Source organism: Malaclemys terrapin, chromosome 2 (assembly GCF_027887155.1).
Source record: "Malaclemys terrapin pileata isolate rMalTer1 chromosome 2, rMalTer1.hap1, whole genome shotgun sequence".
In the NCBI taxonomy this organism is placed as follows: domain Eukaryota; kingdom Metazoa; phylum Chordata; order Testudines; family Emydidae; genus Malaclemys; species Malaclemys terrapin.
The window spans coordinates 195,839,968-195,862,683 of NC_071506.1; the positions used below are offsets into that span (position 1 = coordinate 195,839,968).

At 38.2% G+C, this 22,716-nt stretch overlaps 1 protein-coding gene across 1 annotated transcript in view; it reads right to left on the minus strand.

Annotated features, from left to right (window-relative positions):
- POU6F2 (POU class 6 homeobox 2) overlaps positions 1-14,943 on the minus strand; it is a 386,759-nt gene extending 371,816 nt beyond the window's left edge. The window contains exon 1 of the mRNA XM_054019075.1: positions 14,839-14,943. Coding sequence (XP_053875050.1) covers positions 14,839-14,943 — 105 coding nt within the window. The remainder of the gene's footprint in view (positions 1-14,838) is intronic.
- Between the last annotated feature and the right edge of the window lie 7,773 nt (positions 14,944-22,716).

Consider the following 22,716-nt stretch of genomic DNA (forward strand, 5'->3'; position numbering starts at 1 on the left):
CATATTTCCACTGTACATCATAATTAGCTAACAGATACACTGAATTGAGGATAGTATGTTACAAAATAGCTCTTAAGAGCCCACAGGACATTATAATGTGCATACTTCAAGAGTTAATCTTTTAAATTTCTTAGTGTTAGTTGTGGTATTAGATTGTTACAGTTAATTCCAAACATGATAATCATGGTAGGCGCCAATTTTGCAATAAACTCTGCATGAGTGGACTCCTGCCTCCAACCACATGAAGATCACTGCAGGATCTGGGCCTTACAAATATTTACAGGGGACGACAGAACTGAAAGCCTCCTTTCTGCTGAACTCTTCAGGATTTAAATGATCCTATCATCATGTTTGAGTCTGCAGATTAATGAATGAACATGTCAATGAATAAATATATAGGTCCAAATTCTGGTTCCATTAAAATCAACAGGAGCTTTGCCACTGATTTCAATGGGACTGGGACTTGGCCCATAATCTAATGTTAGCTCTGAATATGATGGCAGTCGGAGATAGATGTGCAGTATGTGGCACAAGTTCCCAGTTTCAAAAGGGTTAGAATAGTGAAGTCCCATGCGATATGGTGAGTACAAAGCATAAAGGGCTCAATTTTGTCTCCATATACACCTCTACCTCGATATAACGCTACCCGATATAACACGAATTCGGATATAATGCAGTAAAGCAGCGCTCCGGGGGGTGGGGCTGCGTATTCCGGTGGATCAAAGCAAGTTCAATATAACGCGGTTTCACCTATAACGCGGTAAGATTTTTTGGCTCCCGAGGACAGCGTTATATCGAGGTAGAGGTGTACATGGTTTTCAATGCCTTTGACATCCTTGGTGGCTGCACCTGTGCATGTGAGTAGAGACCTGAGCCCGCAGCACCTAAATAATACAGTAATATAAACCTTAAGAGGACATCTAGTCTATCCTCCTGTGCTGAGGCAGGAGGTATACATGTGAGAGTGTGCATACACAAATCATTTTTAACAATCTACCTTGTATTTATGGTGAGAAAACAAAGAGCTATTAATTATTTTAAGTAAACCACAATATGGTTAAACAAATCACAAAAGTTCTTTTTTCATCTTCCCCAGATCATTTTTTGAGGGATGCACAAGTGGGTGGCCAGGAAAAATATTTCATCTTTCCAATCTCACTGAGGGCCATGCCAGTACAGTGAACACCTAAAATGGCTCTGACCAAGTGAAAGCTGGTTGAACAATACTAACACAAAAGTGTCTTTTACTAAAGCAATTCCAAAAGAATCATTAAGTCACAGCAGGGGGGGATCAGCAGCACAGCCAGCTTCACCTTTGCTAACAGAACTACTCTGGAAATAAGTCACCTTTAAGGATTGCTTTATAGTCATAAGTTATATAAAATCAAGAATATTTTAAATGGTAGCATCCCTGAGTTGCTGCCACCTGAACTCCCACTCCCCTCTATCCTCAATTAATGCGGAATAAAGGAATTTCAGAGATTAACATTTGACATTGCCATTAGAATTTTTTTGCAAAATTTTAGTTAAAAATGGGAAGATATCAGGAGCAGGTCCTGATTTTACACCTGCATTTCTGTTAGCTGTTATTCTTTACGTAGCACCCCCAAGTACTTTAGGTGCTTTGGAGATATTCATTAAGATAGGTCCCTGCATTTAGAGACTAACACTGACACTGAACAGACAAAGATGCAGGGAAAGGATATAACACGTATGTATAAAAATATAATCCCTAGCCCATTTTCCCCTACTGTAGTCTCATCCAGCCCTTCACCCAGCCTAATCTTGATTATTAGTCCCAATTTTCCCCAGCCTATGCCAGACCACCATCTGTTTTTAACCCATTAGTAGTATGCTGTAATAAAAGATAGAATACTGTATTTCTTAAAACAAAAATTAACCTTCAAAATTCCCAATTCTAGTCAAGGTACAACTCTCACACTCCTCCCTCCTTCCAATCACTCCTCACCCTCCCTTCACACAACAACTCCCAGCTGTCCTCTCCACATTCCCTTTCAGACAATTACCCCCTTCCCTCTCCACACATCTCCCCCACACACATACAACTAAGCAGTTCATGCTAATAGTCTGTTCCCAGTTCCCCCTCAGTATCATGACATATTCCTACTAAATTATGCTTAGATTGCAATTGCAATTGCAAATAACATTGGGTGGAGAGAGCTAAGTACGTTTCTCAGAAAATTACCCCCAAGAAAGTGGAAATTGATAGAATGTCAGAATAAAAGTAGCTTAGTGCTGCTGAAAGCAGCAATTATATCTGTAAAAATCAACTGAAAATGATAATTCTCTATATAACCTGAAACTTTTTACTTTGAAGGTAAGGAGCAGTGTTCAGTGAACACAAAGCTTTAGCTACTATACTTGGAAAAATAAAGGACCTGGTCCTGAAACCCTAACATTTTGCAAGAATGTAAATAACTATGCAAAGTTGCAAGGCAGTGGAGAATCAGGCCATCAATCTTTACTCATGCAAACTCCTATTGAAATAGATGAAAGTTTTGCTGAGGAAGGACTGAGTAATGACTGTTACTTTCAGTATACAATGGTCACCCTTAAAAACTCCCCAGTTGCCTTTGATACCATGGTAAGGGATCATATTAGAAGACAGATAAAATACAGTGAGTTACCCAAGTGTTGGCAAATTCTGGAGGAACCTTATCTATTTATCTAAGGCAAAAGTGGAAAAGTTTTAAGGTCAACCACTGTAGCAAAACCAGAATATCTAACAAATGCATTTGAGAGTGATTTAGAAACAACTGATACAATGCAATACTCCCTCTCTCTTTCTCCTCTATTACACATAAAAAACTACTGAAATGCTACCTTTAAGGTTGCCTATGCAGCCTTCCACAGGAGCCCAGTTTCATTCAGTTCACACAAGGGACAATGCTACTATAATCAACAGCGATTCAATATTTTGTTTTCTCCTCACTGTTCAACATGTGGCCACAGACCTTGTTTGTTGCACACTATTCATACCCTGCTCTGAAGCCATGGGCTTTTCTGTGGCGCTCAACACTAGTATCTGAGTGCTTCACAAATATTAATAAATTAATTTTCACAACATCCCAGTGAGACGAGGGGGTATTCTTATTCAGATTTGCAGATTGGGAGCTGATGCACAGAGAGCTTAAGGCTGGGTGCCCAACTTGAGACACCTAGGACCTGATTTTTCATTGTACTTAGCATTACATCGCATTTTATATGTTCAAAGCAAAGCTGCCACTGACTTTAGTTGCAGTTGTGAGCATTCTGCACGTCTGCAAATCTGGCCTCATGGACTCATATCAGGCACCCAGAAAATGAGGAACACCCAATTAGTGACCACCTGTGAAAAGAGTGATTTAAATGACTTTCCAGTATCATGAAAGAACTCTGTGGCACAGACACAGATAGAATCCAGTACTCCAAGGCAGTATTCAATTGTCTTCTTTCTCTTCCTGCAATGCATGGCCTCATTTACTATACACCGTTCAACTTCTGCGATCAATGAAGCAGGGGTTCTACAGACAACAGACTCTTTAATCATGCAACCCTGATTCATCCCCAAAGAAGGAATAAGGCAGGGTCCAGTGGGAAAAAAAATATTATGTGAATATGTAACTAAAGCATGTATCAGAAGGCACATGCAGAAAGGGGCTGAATTAATGTTTCACAGGCAAGTTGGGGGCTGGAGTCTCAATCTTGGGGTAGAGCATGCTCAGTGTGGATGGAATCTTCAAGGAATTTAGCTGGTAAATCTAAGAAGTCTTTGCTGAGCACATACAAAGTCCATTTTTCACGCAAAAGATATACCCCTGAAAAAAGGACACCGCTCTGCCAAATATCAAATCCCTGCTCCAAAGTATGGGGGCATTAGAGCTGTTCAAAGAAAAGGTCACCAGAATTTTTTAATATGGGCAAAACAATGTCTTTTTCCCAAGTCTTGTTCTTGACATTTTCCAAAATAATTCAGCTTGGGGCAGATACTTAGCATGTAATTCTTCAACGCACACAGTTAAAATGTGGCAAAGTTATAAGCAACTGAAAGCAGGGTCTTATAATGGGAAGTGTCGGGCAACCTGAATACTAGGTGGTGCTACAAGCCTATAATTTTCTCTTGGGCTGTTGGAGAACATGAGCACTGTGGAGGCAGTGTACTCAAAACGCCAAAGAGAGATTTTCATAGCACTCTGTAGAAACCCTTAAGCCTCATTCAAGGAGCAGCACTGAACAGTTCCAGAGGGAGCCATGTCTGTTGGAAAGAGGTTTATCATGAAGGAGAAAGAAGGAATATAGGGAGCTTTTAAAAGTTTAAAGACAACTGCAAACCTAAAAAAATAGCTACTTCAATATTTTTCCAGTTTTTGTCTGAAATTTTAAAATGTTTCTAATTAACATTAACATCCGGGAGTACTAACGGAATAATCCACTGAAAAACTAGACCTTCGTCCGTTGTCTTGGGAAACAACACTGAAGCCTGCGAGTTAACAAATGTAATCAATTAAGCCATTGCAATCTGTGAAGTAGGTAGCTCAAAAACATACTAGTTTTAAAATCATAATGCATTTGATTGAGAATTATTAATCTGCTAAAATTAACATCAATTAAGTGGTATAGCACAAGGTGTTCTCTTCTGATCTCCCATCCTCCTGTTTGGTGTTGGTTCTTGCTGGGCTGTTTGTGGGTCATATCATACAGTCTATAATCAGTCCCCCTGGGCTTCAGTGGGAGATTTACCTGAGGGCTTGTCCTCACAGAGGGGCAATGCACACAACAGAAGTGTGATTTTGAAAGTGCATTAACTGGTCCATGTAGCTCCTGCTGGTGCTCACTAAAAGTACCCTCTAATGTTAAAATGAACTAGGGAAGACACTCCCCTGTACTGAGCATTGATGAACCGTGTAGACAAGCCATGAGTAAAGACTGCAGAATTTGACCCTATTCGTTTAGAAACTGATGCTGGTCATGTTTGCACCAGTGTAACTCAAATGACTTCAATGGCGTTACTCCTTATTTATATCAGCAAAACTGAGATCAGAAACAGACCCTTAGAATATACTTCCATCATATACTTTTTAAAGAAAGTTGTCTTTTTTCTTTTCTCTTGGGAAAGGAAAAAAATTACCCTGGCAGATGTCTTTTGGTGTTTATTAAATGCCAGAGTAGACATCGAGGTACATAGCCTAATAAACTTATAATAATTTATGTAGTGAATGATATCATGGGGGCAGGGATAGCTCAGTGGTTTGAGCATTGGCCTGCTAAACCCAGGGTTGTCAGCTTGAGGGGGCCATTTAGGGATCTGGGGCAAAAATCTGTCTGGGGATTGGTCCTGCTTTGAGCAGGGAGTTGTACTAGATGACCTCCTGAGGTCCCTTCCAACCATGATATTCTATGATGTAAGTCTACAAATTCTCTTCTCACTATGCACTTTTTAATTTAATAAAATATTGTGTGGCTTTGTAAAAAGAAAGAAAGAAATACTACAACAGCATGCATTTCTTCAGTGTCCTTCATGAAAGAGACAAAGTGTGCTTCACAATACAATCCATTGCTGGATATAACCTTTTAAAGAAATAAATGATGATTTAAGGGTTTAGAAAACACTAGATTACAGAATGTAAATGCTGAGATCTAATAACCACGGTGATGCACATAGTATCAGAACCAGGGCTGGCTCTGGCTTTTTTGCTGCCCAAGGCGCCGAGCCTGGCCGCCGGCCGCTCTCCCCAACTGGCCAGAGCGCCGGGGGGAGGGCAGAGAGCCCGGCCGGGGCTCCGCTCTCCCGGACCGGCTGGAGCGCCAGGGGGAGGGCGGCAAGCCCGGCTGGGGCTCCGCTCTCCGCAGCGGCCAGAGCGTCGGGGGGAGGACGGCGAGCCCGCAGCGGCTCCGCTCTCCCCGGCGGCCAGAGCCGGAGCGCCGCGCCGCCCCCCTCCAGGTGTCGCCCCAAGCACAAGCTTGGTGGGCTGGTGCCTGGAGCCAGCCCTGATCAGAACCTGAACAGAAGAGAACATAGTGTTTGTACTAGCTGTTACTTGAAGTATCTTATAAAGCAACACTAATTCCCTAATTCTGGAATTACCTTCAATTTCCCCTTTTCTCAGAATCCATTGTGAGTTTAATAGTAAATTGAAAACAATGTTTGCAGGGAAGAAATTCTAATCTTGTAATTTTTTTTATTTGGCCACTCAAAATCTAGATATTATATTTTTTGGAACAGCAAAAATAAATTACCGGTACTTTTCTTAGATTTCAAATATAATGTATCCATTTTCACAAACTACCCCACACCCTAAAATGCTGAATTACATTGGGTTTGAGGGCCAATTTGTGCCCCCAGTTTGTCTGCAATTCTATTGAAGCCAATTTGGCTCCAAAGCCTCAATCCTGCCTACACTTAAGCACATGTGTAGCTTTACTCATGTGAGCAGCTCCCTGATGTCATTGGGACTATTTGTGTGAATTATATACATGCTTAAGTGCATGTCAAATCAGTGCCTATATAAGTAACATCACAAAGAAATAGCCAACTTAATGTTCAGAGCAGTTACTCTCCTCATATACTTGTTTTAAGAGTGCTCACTTTATATCTTCAGCTTGGATCTGAAACCTTTGAACATTGCTCATTGTTTTGTGCACAAAGAAATTCTTGCCTTTTTTGGTGGGGGTAAAGGGTAGGTAAATACTGCATTCAAACCTGGTGGAAAAACCCTGTTACCTTTTTTCATGTCTGACCTTGGGCATTACACCCCACAAACCATCATTTCTGCCTACCATTCAACCAGCATCTTGTCAAATCTGGCTGCAAGATTAAGTTTCCTGATTCTGAATTCAATATTGCAACCCTAAGGATATAAGAACCAAGCTGGAACATTCTGTTTTTTGTTGTTTTTTTTTTAAAAATGGATAAAATTGTTTCAGCTCTGAGACCACAGTTTGCCCTGACTATAATGATAAATCATCATGAACGACACTAAGTGAAATGAGTTTGATGTTCTCTGCTTTATTCATCCATGTTAGAAGCCATTTTTATATTTGCCACAACTTTCAACCTTTACTCCAAAGGACTGAAGGAGTCTTGTTTGCAGATATTATTTCTGATTTGTATAATCCATCTGATGAATACGAACCACGTTTTGTATACAAAGTGTGATGGACGTAGTGTGGAGAAGGTAAAACATTTGGCAAGGAATCCTACAGTGGTTGTGTTTCCCAGACCAGTTTAATACACCAGTACTAGCCACTCCTCTTTTAGAGAGGATTTCCTTTAATTTTACTTTAAGTACAAGAAATGTTTCTATTTTTCCTTCTTTATCACTTGGTATCAAAATTAAAAAATAAATGAAAGCTTCCCCTACTGAGATTTTAAGGCCTGATCAGGTTGAGAAAGGGACTAAGGAACTTTCAGTACTTTCAGGATTTGGCCTCTGAAATCAATGGGAACTGCAGGTGTTATGCAAGTATTCGGCCCTTCTCCGGGTTTGGCCCAATAGCAAGAACTATACAAGAGTCATTACTGTATCTTTTTTACTACTTACTTGTTTAAAGGAAACATTTCTTTTAAACAAATATCAATGTTATTTACATCTTTACCCACCTTTTACAGTTAGGGTTTGGTATGCACTCAGGCAAAATTCTCTACTGTGAGCTGTATAAGAAAATTGAGCCCGATAGCATCTGCATCATATTATGGGTAAATAATAATAGGCTTGATATGGCTCCAACTGAGGACAATGGGATTTTTGGACAATGAGAACAAAACTGAGGGCACACTCTGAAACAAAGAACTAATCATAAATATTGTTGCTTTAGTCTTAGCCCATCTGGTATTTTTTTAATAATATATCTTCCAAACATGGGCTAAATCCTCACGTTCATATTTAGATTTTTGTTCCAGTAAAACTCCTATTTACTTCAGTGTGAGTATGGCCTGACTATAGCCTAACTAAAGCTGACTTAGCTTTTAGCTCGAAAGCTGGCCCAATAAGCAGAAATGCAGTTGAAGAAGTAAACAATTCAGTAAAATGGACAATATTCTGATATGTCAATAATAATCTACTGTAATATGTTTAATAGCAGCTGTTTTGCATCATATTATCACCAGTTTACTTAATCTGCTTGTAAAAGGCTCATGCTCTGTTATTGTCTCTTGAATGAAACTCTTGTTTCCATAGCAGGGGGTTACTAAAAAGCATTTTTGTCTATTATTTGTGCTTATTATACTTCTGTTTTGGAAGCGCCATTACAGAGCTTGACTGTGTCTCCTAAACACACAAGCATGAGATACCTGAAAATATTTGAAATTTGTAAAACAAAATTTACTTGATGGAAGCAGTGAGTGAAATAGTATGTGGTTTGTTTTTAAACTTTTTTTTCCCTTTTGCTTAAGGACTTGTTTCTCTTTGGAATACCCCTTGCTGTCTGTGAGCTACTCCTAACTTAGAGCCCAGTAGCGCAGTTACAAGTAGACAATACCCAGGCAAGTAGTCCTGGTGCCGTCAACAGAACTAATCACATGACTCAAGTGATACGAATTTGCAGGATCAAAACTTTTTACTTCCAAACTGGCTGTAGATCGCTTTAGTGAAGTGAAAGAAAAACTATCATTGATATTAACAGGAGCAGAACTTCAGAGTAAATCCTTTCTCACAGTTTGTAGCACAGCAATGGTACTACTGCTGTGACTATGAACTACCGTGAGTAAGGGTTTGCGATATCTGGCTGTAAGGCCCCAACCTTCCAAACAGACCCATGCTTAACTCCAAGCCCATGAGTAGTCCCAATGGAGTCAATGGGTTTAATCATGAGGGTAAAATTAAGACTGTGCCTAAGGGCTTGCAGGTTCAGGACTTAATTTTGCCAAGAAATTGTATAAAAGACATGAACAGTACATATATCTTTAATATTGGAATTATTCATTTTCAATAACTATGATCTTTATTTTACATTGCTTAAGAAAAGTCATTTATACCATTGGACAGAAGAGAGTGCTTTGGTATAAAGCTTCCCCCTCTCTTCCCTCCCCCGTCCCCGTCACTTTCAAAATAGCTAGGAATTTAGAACAGTCTCTTGATCTTCAAAATTTTCTTTTGATCTCAGAGTTAGATAAAACTCGCCTATGCAACAGCACTACCAGTCAACAGAGAATCAGTAGCAAATATCAACAGCTAATCTCTCTCTTTTGAAGACATAGTTCTACATATCAGAGAGGTTTCAAAGCCAGCGATAAAACAGAAAGCCTGAAGCTATAGTCCATTTACCTGTAGCCCTGACATTCATGAAAAATAAAAATGTTCAAGAGCCTTAAATTACTCTCTTTAATCCTAATAGTCACCTGTAATTATACAACAGTTTGTATCGTAATTATTTAGCTGGCATTTAAATCAGACTTCCCTGAATTTATGAGCAATGACAGTTTGCAAATAGGCAGCCAGGGCCTGATCCTGCATACTGTTATTCTTGTGAGTAGTTTCATTGAGTTCAGTGTTGTACAGAACTACTTGAACAATTAAGGATTACTCGTGTGAGTAAGGATTTGGGTCCCAACTCAGCAGGGCACTTAAGCACGTTTTTAACTTAAAGCATGTGCTGAATTCTCATTGACTTCAATGCGACTTATGCACATGCTTAAGCCAAATCGAGGCCTCTCAGAGTGAGACCCCCCAGAATGACAGAGCAACACAGCTGTTGTAATTATAGCGTAATAAGTGGGGCGTCACAAACAGGCACCACTAAGAGAAGTACTTCACCAGCACGAGGATATTTTACCATGCCCTCCTCTTGCATTGGAAAAGCTGTATACATTTGTCTTCAACTGTCTTTTATTTTCTTCCATTTGAGTTTCAATCCAGATCAGAGGCAAAAAATAAAAGCCTTGTTACAGCTACAGGTCAATGTAAGATAAGAGGCTCAACGCAGTCACGTCCATGTACTATACATAAGAAAAGTGGCCCAGACTGGTATTTAGTTTATCAGGCTAGAATCAAGGAACCACAGCAAAGGTACTTGAATGTAAATGCATTGCCAGAAGATAAACATCTACACAACTGAAGGATTGTAGCATGCCCAGCAATTTAAAGGTTATATGCTGTGCATTGTTTTTCTTTAGTTAAAATAGTGGTGAATATTAAATCACTGCTCTTTAAACATTTGACTTCATAAATTGGTTCAACCACCAAGTAATAGGCTAGACGACACAACACAAGATGAAAAGGAGAGAAAAAGAAATGCACTACGAAAGAAAATAATATTGATAAGAACGTTTTTAGAGGGCTGATATCAATTAAAAGCTGATTTTGGTGTGAAAGCAGGAAAACAATTTTAAACATGCAAGAAAATGATAAAAATCCATCTTTTGCACTGTAAAAGGAAAAGTGAACAGTGAAATGCATTCTTTTCCTGGAATCCAGGACAAGGACCAAAGAATTTACATATATTAAATTAACTAGATCCAAACTCCTCTACAACAAATATTTATATTGTAAAATATTGCAGCCACATTCCTCCATCTCCTTACAACAATAATTCTTAAGGACACACTGTACTGGAGAGCATATAAAAGAGTGTGTTTCTGTGGAGATGGAATGCTTCATTATCAGAGTACCAGAGTGTACATAAATATTAAAAATATGTTTTTAGACATGATTCTTTCTGTTTACATTGTTTTCAGCACTACTGAAAACAAGATTTAATGTCTACCTGTCCATAAGCATCTCACTTGCTCTCTCCAATGACAGAACTCAATTATTGGAAGCCATATAGGACAATGATGTCTCTCTCCACTATTAGGTCAGTGAGTAGACAGTGGGTCAGATACCTTACTCATGCAAGTAGTTCTACTCACCACAATGGGACTAATTTTGCCAGAGAGAACAGGAATGGCCCAAAATGTAGAAAAAGGGTTTATTCCTAAAATGTATTTAATATAAGTTTATAATGCTTAAATGTATAAGATTATTTTGGTTAAAAGAATAAAGTTTTATGTGTCCTTCAGATTACAAATAGGAATGCACGTTTGAACAGAACAAGATTATCTGTAGGAGTACTCAATGACTTGTTTAATGAATGTTCAAGACAAACTAAAATATAGATATTCTCTTCACTGGTTAAAAATTAGCCTGCTGGAAATGCATTAATCAGCATTAAAAAACAAAACAAAACCCACTAATTTGGACACTTAGATCAATCTTGTAAAAAGTGACCAGTAAGTCACTGAAATGAGTGACTTCTTTTCCAAGGTATCCCACTGCTTAAAATAATCCAAACAAACAAACAAAAAACAAAGTAAAAACCAAAGAGGACCCAGCTATGCTGTACAATGTATGAGATATCAATCTCATAAATTGGTCTTCTGAGCCAAACTCTCTATGGAAAAAGAGCATGTGTTTACTCTTGCATATACAGCGTTTGTTAGATTATGAGACCATATGGGAGGATATAATTGAAATATATAAACATGGCTGATGTTAAGAAAGGCAACCCAAACATACTAATAATATTGACAAGTTCTTGCCTATTTGAAGAAGATTTTCACCTAATTTACTTCATTTGTTTTTATTACCATCTAATTTCATATCCCTCTGTTCTACTATATTTCCAAAAAACAGTGAACACAAATGTGCAGCCAGCCTGGGCCCTCAGGCTTCTGGATCAAGATGGCAGGCTGGCCTTGGTTCCCCTGGGGACAGCAAAGCCAGAAGGGTGATTGGACACAGTGACCTGTCTGCATGAGATGAGACAAAAACAGGAGGGCTGTAATGCTGATGAACTAACCTGTCACTCACAAGCTCAGGTCTGCAACAAAAAAATAAAAAAATAAAAGAAGGTGCAGTAAAGATTTAGTGAACACACAAGGTAGAAAGATACAGCATAATTAATTAGATGATGACACAGTAACCAGTTTCGGCAATCTCAGGGTAAAGGGGGAAGCCTGGTTCAGAATCTACTTAAATGTTCTTATATAAAGATAAAAGGAGAATAATTTTAAACTGCTATTATGGTTCAGCATGTAAGGAAGGTAGCTGTCAAAGATCAGGTTTGATTCCAAACACTCCAGTTATGAATCAAAATCACAATGAGCAATGAGTTTCTAGATCTTGACACACTACGCAAGGAGGTTGTTCTTCAGAGTACTTGGCTGCTTAATTGCTTGCTTGGGGGAGGAAAAATCCAGAGGGAAGGTATATAAGCAATTCTGGGAGCCAGTAAACCCAGCTACTAGATAATGATTAGCACTGCAATAATATGCCTAGCATTGCCATCACCAACAGAATTTGGTTCTTAAAGCCAGAGAGAAATATTGTTCCAAAATGAAAAGATTTAATGGTAAACATTTCTTTAAAGTTTTAATTTTTGGTCCTTGAAAGTTAACAGGAACTCATAAGAACAACTTTTTCCAGTACTATGATGGGAGCAAATGAAAGGGTCATTTTTTAAAATACTGGTATGTATAGAATATTCATAGCTTTATGATTTATCAGTAATAAAGGATATACAGTACATGTAATTTTGGAGAGATTTTATGGAATCTAGGTCATGTCATTTGATAGTTATTTACTCTTTTTATCAGCTGAATGTTTTAGACCCACAGGAAAATTAATATTTCTATTTTCATTAATATGAGCTAATTAAAATGATTGTTTTATGCTTCCTAATTTTAAAATGTATTTTACTTAACAAACCGAAAACGTATATCAGCAGTTCTAATCAAAGGGTAAATCTTTTTTAATTTTGTAGCGCTTTATTCTGCATTAGCATGTAGCTATTCATAAAAAATTTAAGAGAAGAATTTATGAAAACTAAAATAAATAGATTTGAAAATACTGTATGTATGTAAACAGACATATATAGGTATAAATGTACACATCCTATATGCACATACATCCACACATACATATGCAAAAATGCTTGGAACACATTTATAACTCAAACATAAGCTGTTTAATTACTTGATTAACAATACTCTTGAATTAACACAAAAAAAGAAAGTTAGTTCCTAAAATTGTGAAATGTATTTTTCTTTTAAGTGCCTGCTTTCATTATTGATTTTTGGAAAATGACATACAACAACACACTATAAATATTTTTTCAAACATTCACCTAACTTTGTTTATAATTGAGGAAAATTAAACATTACACACAAAAGTAACATTTTCAAACTCATTCCATTTTCAAAAATCACTTTCATAAATATAACAAGCATTAAATAAAATATAGATAACTTATACATGGAAAAAGTTACATTAATGAGGATACTGCAGCTATTATAAGCTTTGCGATTCTTCAAGCCGTCAAGTTACATTTTCTATCAACAGTACATATGTAAATCCTTATTGTTACATTTGCTTTAATACCATAAAATATTTAATTTAACACTGAACAAGTTGCCACAAAAAGGTAAATAGCACTCTCCAAAATATATTTTTTCAGGCAATCTTATACTGCCAAAAAAGTGCCACTTTTTAAGTGCCTAACAGAAACCTATTAATGTTTGGGAGATTTTTAATAAAAAATGTATTCTCTATTTTTAAAATATTTAAAGCAATACGAGTCTGTGGTAAATATGGTATTACGTATCTGACATTTTCCATCTAAAAGTGCATTACTGGATATGATGATATTAATAAACCATATGCTTTGAGAGACTTCAGTGCTTTGCTGTAATTTAGTTGAAAATAGTAAGATGTGTGTTTTTCCACCACTGCATTAACATACAGGGAACACAAATACTATGCCATCACTTTAGCAGCATGCGTTCACTATGCTGGAAACATATGCAAAAAAATAAACTTTTGAGAGTTCATAAATATCCTTTACCAGAGACTGATTTATGAGTCAATGGTTAATGAGAAAGTGTTGAGTACTTAAAATTTTGTTAGCAAAACACCAGACACCCTCTTCCCACTCCTACTGCACTCATAGGGAAACAGCCCTTCCTATACAGCAGGACACTATCATTTCTTTCACCACCACTCCAGGTTATTATTTGAAGGCAAATGAAAAGACAATGATTCTTCTCTCTTCTGGTTAAGCTCAAAACAGAACATTTAAAACAGACACACATAAAACTACAGACTTATCAGAAATCACAAAACAGAAAGAGAAGGACTCACTGACCCATTTGGAAGACAAAGACGACAAAACGGAAAAGCTCTAAAAATCAGCTTGTGAGGCCTCAGAGAGATATTCTTCTGGCATTTCATCACAGCAGCCCCAGACCAGTTCACTTCCCTGGATACAGGGAGGGAGAACTAAATAGAGCTGTTTATTAAAGCTGTTGTGCTGGATTGCATTAGGAAGCACGAGCAGACCACCTGGACCTTTCAGATTGTGGCAGTGTTTAATTTGCAGGCTGCCCCTCTGCAGCAGCAAAGACTACTACATTTACCAAGCTCAATCACACATTATCTGGGTTAGGAGTAAAAGCAAAAAAATCCACAGCCTCTAGTATAAAAATACAGCCAATATAGAAATAATGAACAGCATTAGGAATATGAAGCAACTCCTTAGTAAACATAATACTTTTACTCTTCACTTCTTCTACTTCAGTATATTTAGACAAAATACAAAGGTAAATTAATAAATAAATATTGACAAAGCTCAGACTAAATTATAAACTGGGATTATTAAAGCAAAGCATCACATTTTTAGGTTTAACTCGTGATTCCCTGGCCAGATTAATATGATCTTTTGCCTTTCTCACTTTCAGCACTACACTTGCTGGTAGCTGAAGATACAGATAGAAAGATGGTACTGTAAATATGAATTATGTGAATCATATGGTTAGACCCTTGTGAAAAAAATAAAAGGGGAGTTGAGAAATGGCTGACTCCATACCTGACCAATTACAGCTTGCATGGTCCCTGTGTCCTGCTGAGCTGAAAGATCGCAATCCATCATATGTAGTCTTTGAAAAGGAGAATGGGGGTTTCTGGCATGCATCTGTCAATCAACTTCTGCACTCACAACCATCACCAAAAGCAAGGGAAAAAAGTCAAGCTGCTCCACCAAATAGGATGAAATAGTCATGTGACCTTCAGCACACTCACACACATACATACTTCCATATAACCTATGAATTTTCTGCAGATATGAAATGACATTGACAAATACCCAATACCAAGTAAATAAAGTGAGACAAACAGCTACTCACCAAAGACAAAACACTTGCTGTAATCTTCAGCCTAAAGATTTAATAAACCTAAGAGGTATTTTAAACTGATGCTTTCTTTTTTAAGCCTAAACTTTCTAGATAATGTGATATAATTTTATGCATGGATACAGTGGTCAGAACTTTAACCCTTTGTGTTCTCTCTTTTTATTTATTTCTCCCTTGTTATTCTTCTGTGGGTTGACTGATTTCCTGATTTCTTTAAGTTTCTTTTTTTGTCAAAGTGAACAGTCTTGCTGTGCCTCTTATGTCCATATACAAGTAATCTGAAACCAGTAAAAACTAGAAGAAGAAGAAAAAAAAAAAGGGGGGGGGACACCTGTGAAACTGGTGCCAATAACTAAAAGCTTAAAATAGTCCTCATTGTATCCCACCATCACCCATTGAACATTTGCTGATTGGAAATACATATTTAAGTATGAGTTTGTGTGAACTGTGATGAGCACTAAAAATATAAAATATTCAAACTATGTAAATCCTACTCACAGAATCCTTTTCATTTTGAAGGTTAGCAGAGTTTTGGTTCATTCACTGCTCCGCTGAACTGACATAAAATGTTGTTACTTATGATGGCAAACATTACCATTTTTTCTAATGGAAGCAGTTTGTTTCATATATCTTCCCTTCTGAGTTAAGATTTGCAAGAATTTCCAAAACTATTTTTTTTTCTTTCTTGTCAAAATATATCATGCACTTGTCTCCAAAAGCTGAGTGTTATGAACAACACTTTACAGCATTGATTGCTGATGTATTATTGGCCAGTGATTGCTGAAGGGTGACATTAATGTAACCCCCCAGTAGCATTTTAACCCTTTCAGAATCAATATGGCTATCTGGCAATATATTAAATTAACAGCCCTTATATGTTTTTCCAGTATTTCTGTTCAACATAAACATTAGCTTCATCTTTTCGTCCTCATTCTAAAATTCCAGTTACATTACTACTGTAAACAAGCTGGTTTTGAATAATTGTCAGAGTAAAAAGCAGTACCTGCGTCTAATATTTGTATCATACCCTTTCCAGTTAAAACAAGATTCTTACTAGTTTTTTTGTAAATAATTTTCTTTTTCAAAAGGTATTGTAATGCCTCTTATGCCTTTAAGAAAAACCACTTGGAAATCTCCAACATAAATTTGTTAGTCATAAAACACACGTATGATCATGAAAGATGAAAATTGCATAAATATCACATTTTCAGGTCCTGCTTTTTGCTGAATTTTCTGGTCTAATTTTTCTAATGATTTAAAATTAAGACTCCAACAATCAGGAACGCTTAAAACTTAACAGCATATCAGTGAGTGTTTGTGAGAAAGTGGGGGACATGAGAGAGAAGTGCCAATTTGATTTTGCATTTTCCAGTTCCTCTATTACAGTTATTTTAAAATTACTAAGTAGACACTTAAGAAAGAAAGTTTTCCAGCATATTTCAAAGAAAATGTGGAAGATACAAAAAAAGAATTTCCACTTTGGTACATACAAGGAGTCAAAAAAACAAAATATGGGACAAAAACTTCTTCTGATCAAGGACTGTAAGATATGTGCAATATTAACACGGGAACTTTCCTCCTTGGAAAGGAGCACTTGAAATGGTACTTCCAACATCTGCTCTGCATTTCATTTCTAAACATAATTAAAATACACCACTCATGCTGAAATCTTATCTGTTCCTCCTTATCCATGGAAGAAAACTCATCAAACTAATACCCTCGGTTGCCTTTCAGTCAATCTAGAATTTGCTGCTGTTTCATTCTTCAAGATGATTCTTTCAAAAAATAGTTATTGTTGTAAAGGGCATAATCATCATCAGTATGATCAGCGTGAGTAAAATAAACCTATAGCTGGTGACTGGGGAAGAGAGCAGAGGGGGCTGCCTGAGCAGTCTCCACAAAAACAGCCTTGCTAAAGGCAAACATAGGAATCTGAAAGGCAAGTTGAAGATGTTTGTTTTATGGTTTCTTTCAGGAAGAGCCTTTCTGCAGCAGAAATGTACACACTCATTTCAAATTTCCGTAACTTCTCTAAGAAAACAAACCTCTTACACTTACTTTTCCGGGGATTTTATTAGCATACACCGTGACCTAGACACACCCTCCTTATTAACACATAAACACTTCACTTTGTACACACACACAAAGCTGATACCCCCTCCTATACACAGACACCCTGTTGCACACAAACACACACTAGCTGGCAAACCACACAAAGACCCTACCACACTCACAAGTATATACACACCTGCAAGGAAGAACTCTTTGCTTACATTCGGAAACATGCTGCCACTCAGCTTACAAAGACTGATAAAAATTAGAATTCACTCTTCTAGTAAATGCAAATCTATTTTAAAAACTTCCTTCGTTCAGTGTCTCTGCGTAGAACTACATTATTGACATTAGTATTAACCCTAACAGCCCGGAGATTCTCGTCTGCCACCCATCATTTCCTCTCACTTCTGTAATGCATTCGGCCTGTTCCCTCAGCAAAGTTTGCCTGCATTTGCAAGCATCTGCCACTCACAGGTGACTACTTTGTCCTGTGGTCTGAAGGGTCCACAACTTCACTGTGCAACCTCCAGGCCCAACCCTGGCCATGCCCAGACACTTGTTGATGGTGTTTCCCCTCTTCTTGTGTTTAGGGGGGTGGAGGTAATAGTTTTCTCCCCTGACTGCTATTCTCTTTTCTCCTCAACACAGTAACTTAGCTCTATGCTCACTAACCAAACTGAAGAAAATAACAAGTGAAGGAACAAGGTAGCTCATGCCATAGTACAGATCCTAGGTGAGGAGCAGAGCTCAAGTTGGTACAGTATTTAGAAGAATGAGCTCAGATTCCCATCTTTGCAATATATAATTGAAGGACAAAAATGACAAACTCTGCAATGCTGTGATGTGGCATCACAACTTATTGTGTTGTTTACATAATGGATAAATTCTGTTCTCCTTTATAACTTCTTAATGCCACTGATGTCAATGGAATTCCCTGGGTGTAACAGACAATAATTTATTTGTTGTGTTGTGATGACAATGCATTGCTGTGCAGGACCATGCACAGCATTCTTATATATTTGTACCATACCTGGCACAAGGGGAACCTGATCCTGATTGTCACCTTTGTGATATAAATAATTAACACATTAATAATTGTAATGACTCACTCAGGGACATTTCCCTTTACATTAATACAATTCAACTGACAAAATTCTGTTCTCAATTACATAGGTATAAATCCAAGGTGACAGTTCACTTTATTGGATTTACATCAGTGTAACTGAAAGCAGAATTTAGCCCATGGGATTTTGCACCGCACACTCTATGTACACAGTAGACCCATGAGATCCATGAAATCTGGGACAAGCGGTACCTCCCAGCCCCCAAACACAATAAAACAATACCAGTTCTAATTAACTTTATTTTCTCCCTCTTTAAAAGTTTATTTCCTTTCATCTTCTGATAAATTCTCTGCAACATTTTTCCTTTGTTCAGGTGAAACAATAAGAATTTTTAAAAATGATTTAAAATGAGCAGTAATTCTGCTATTGAGCACCTGCTGGAAAAATGTCTCTGAGCACAGCCCCTGGACTCTTCGACACCTGCTCATGATGATACTGACACAGCAATGGTCTAATACACATTGTACCTTCTTCCAGGTGAATAGATGTTTTGGAAGAGGCAAATATAAATTAAAAAACTACAGCAGAGTGTCATTTGTTTTGTAATAATTAAAATGCTTTAGAGACAAATTCATTTCTGTTGAAAATTTATTATTGCTTTTCTTGCCCTGCCTTGAAATGGGAACTGCTAGTCCTTTGATAGATAAGCAGACTGAAGGCTTGTCTAGTTTCACAGTAGTCTTTTTAAGCCTCTACTGAAATGCTAACTCAGAACTTCTTACAGCAGTTCTCCTTAGAGAATCAAAATAGATACCTCATGCTTCTTACAGCAACAGTACACTAGGGGGACTATTTTTCCTCTGTCTGCCACTATGGAACACAACTTTGTCAAAGCAAGCTGTGCTACCATTATAACACTGGCCCTTTAGTCTCCAGAGCTAAGAGGTTAAATACATAAGGCCCAGTTCTGTACTTTTGAAGGTAAACGTGCTTAACTCTAAATTTTCAATGGATCTCTGTGCAGCCTGGGCAGCACAACTTAAACTGTAGTTTGCCTTTTGATTTTCATTGATCTATGTTTGTAGATGTAGCTGGGAGGTGGGTTTTCCCTGTGGGCCAAATTCTCCTCTTATTTAAACTTAATCTTCATATTTACAGGGGCTGAGAGTAGAATCTATCTGTATATGTCAATTTGGTACACAGAGTTAGTATTTTTCCTGGATTTGGGACTTTATTTCTTTGTGCCACTTTTCTGTGCCTCATTTTGGCTTTTACAGTCCTATGTAGATCAATTGGAGGAGTGGTGTTAATATAAATGGAGAACGATTATCTGATCTCAGATTCATGGATGACATCGTACTAATTGCGGAAAGCACCAACCAACTGCAGAGCATGCTACGAAGACTCGACAAGAAAAGCAGTCAGGTCAGTCTGAAAATGAACCCCTGCAAAACGAAATACATGCGATCAGACATCTTAAGAAAAGCCCGAATAATGGTAACAGGAGAAGAAATTGAAGAAGTGGAAAAGTACGTATATTTGGGCCAAGAAGTTAATATGCACCAAGACATGAACGGAGAACTCTCGTGAAGTATTCGGGCAGGATAGTGTGCGTTTAATTCCATCAAGGACCTCCTCAAAGGAAAAATCGACAAGACCACATGTACAAATATCTTCAATTCAACAGTGCTGCCAGCCATGCTGTATGGAAGTGAAACCTGGGCACTGACGAAGAGAGAAGAACAGCGGCTGTCGGTAGCTGAAAGGGCAATGGAACGAGCTATGTTGGGAATTTCCCTTCTGGATCGTATCCCAAATGAAATGATTAGAGAATGCAGCGGTGTGAAAGATATTGTCATGGAAAGCAGATATAATAAGATACAATGGGCAGGCCACATAGCACGGTTCATGGACAATAGGTGGACCACAATCATTACTGAGTGGTACCCGCGAGAACAGAAAAGACCACCTGGTCGGCCTCCAAGAAGATAGGAAGATGACATTGTTAAACGTTTTGGACGAACATGGAGAAGAAAGGCAAGAATGCGAGAAGAATGGTGGATGTGTTGTGATCGGCGCAGTCTTAACGACAGCTGAAGACCGATCGATCCAGGTGATTCATAGACTCATAGACTTTAAGGTCAGAAGGGACCATTATGATCATCTGGTCTGACCCCCTGCATGCTGCAGGCCATAAAACCGTCCCTACCCCTTCCCTGGACTCTGCTGTTGAAGTCCCCAATCCTGTTTTTAGTGACTTCAATCGGCAGAGACCCTCCTGCTAGAGATCCCTGCCCCATGCTGCGGAGGAAGGCGAAAAACCTAGTTCTTTTCTGATTAATCCACACAGCGCCCCTCCCCAGCCAGCCACAGAGGTGGGACTGTCTAAGCTAGAACGGGAAAGAAAACACTTGGCCTCTTTAAGTATTGCAACCCCCCCACCTCCTTGTGGGAACTCAGCCTATTCGTGGGCACAAAGAAGGCAGGAGGGGGCTCTGTGGATTGGTTGGACAAAAGGGTGCTGCATAAGCCTATTGGCTCCTGCACACCTCCAAGGAAAAGCACTGGGAAGAAAATCCCCATCTCTCATGGAGTTTTTTGGGCTTTGCTACTGGCATCATGCTAGTAGCCTTTTGGGGACTAAGAAGGAATTTTCCCCTCATTGCCCAACTGACCTGGGCAGGGTGGGTTTTTTGCCTTCCTCTCCGCAGACCAGACAGGTGGATAGGTTAGGTTGTCAAACTAATTTTTTTTACAACTTGGCAGGTGCCCAGTGCAGGTACTCACTGAATTACGGGCTCATTCCCTGATAAACTGGAATTGGAAGCAGATTAGGAGAAGATATCCCCTAAAGAAGGTGGTGGGACTCTTGAAGCCTGGTGCAGCAAGGAGACAAACCCTTCTTCCCCACCCCTTTAATCTGAGGGGAGGGCAATGGCTTCCAAACAAAAGTGCTGGGACCAGGTTATCTGGGTGAGGGGGGCTGGCAGCAGTCATCCACCGGGTGGAACAGATTACAAAGGAAGGATGACCTGCATTGGACTGTTCCCAGATGTGTTACTTAATAGTTAAACCATATTCCAGGCATCTTCCTGTGGTGTTTGGGACAATGCTCTTTTTAGTCATTTCTTTACTGGAAATAATGTAGATCACAAAAGAAATTATGATTTGCATTGTATGAGGATTTAACAATACTTGGCTGAAACAACAGGATTCAAACAATTCAGCCAACATATGAACAAGCAAGAAGTGATTCCTATATTGCATATAATGATTCCCTGATACTATTTTTACATATTTATTTGTGACCGGTATAATCACCTGACCAATATTTACTGTACTACTTTTTGTATAAACAGTTCCCATTCTGTATTCTTCCAAAAATATGGGAGAGGTTTGGAATTCCTCTGTTTAAAATGAAAATAGTAATACCTGTCAAGCATAGATATCTCTCTCCAACTTTCTGCTAATGGAGGTAATATTGTGATTATGTCAGTGTGCATATGGGGAAGTAGGTGTGGTTTCACAGTGTGCTTGAGTGATGAATAATTCCATGATCACTCCATGTTCATTTGTTTCCCCGCTCATACCCATTCCTCACAGTAAGGTATGCTGAACAATACACAGGTACATTGTACATACACAATACACAGCATATTGGAGCAATACTGAAGGCATCCTCATAGGCAAAAAAAAAAATGTGTGTGGTGAAGGCAACAATACACATTAATATTCACCAAGTCCCTCAAGCAGCCCGTCTGCATATTTCACCAGTCATACAAAAAGACACACCACAGATAGGTACAAATAGGCAACTCACGACATTAGAGTGGATTATCTCACAGAGACAAGTGCTTCCTTGGTAGTCAACTCATACAGTGTTCTCATGCACTTTAAATCCTTCTAAATATTCACTATGTATTACGCAATATCAGGCCTGAGCAGATGACAGGTTAGACTAAAGCTATGCAAACATGTTAACATATTGAAATATCAGTTAAGTAATATTACTCATTGTTTGTTTTGGTATCATTTGTCAATGGGGTGACCTGTATGTTATCTACCTTTGCACATGGCGAGGTGTTTCATTAGGTTATGTTTATTATTAATTAATTATTATTATTATAGGCAGAGCTGATAGCAATGCTTATAGTGAAGGTTATCTAATATTTTCCATTGTAAGACCCTGCTTTCAATTACTTAAGTCTTATAATTTAGCTAAACTTGAACCTTCAGGCTGAAATTTTCTATGCAAGATGTCTGCTTCAAGATGACTTTTTGTTTAAAGTTTCAGCTTAAACAGTTCAGCCATTACTATGAATGAATTTAGGGAAAAGCATCTCAAAGGGAAAAACATTGTTTTGCCAACCTTAAAAAATTATTACAGCCATTTTGTTGAGTTGCTCCAGCACCCCATGCCTTGCAACAAGAAATTTA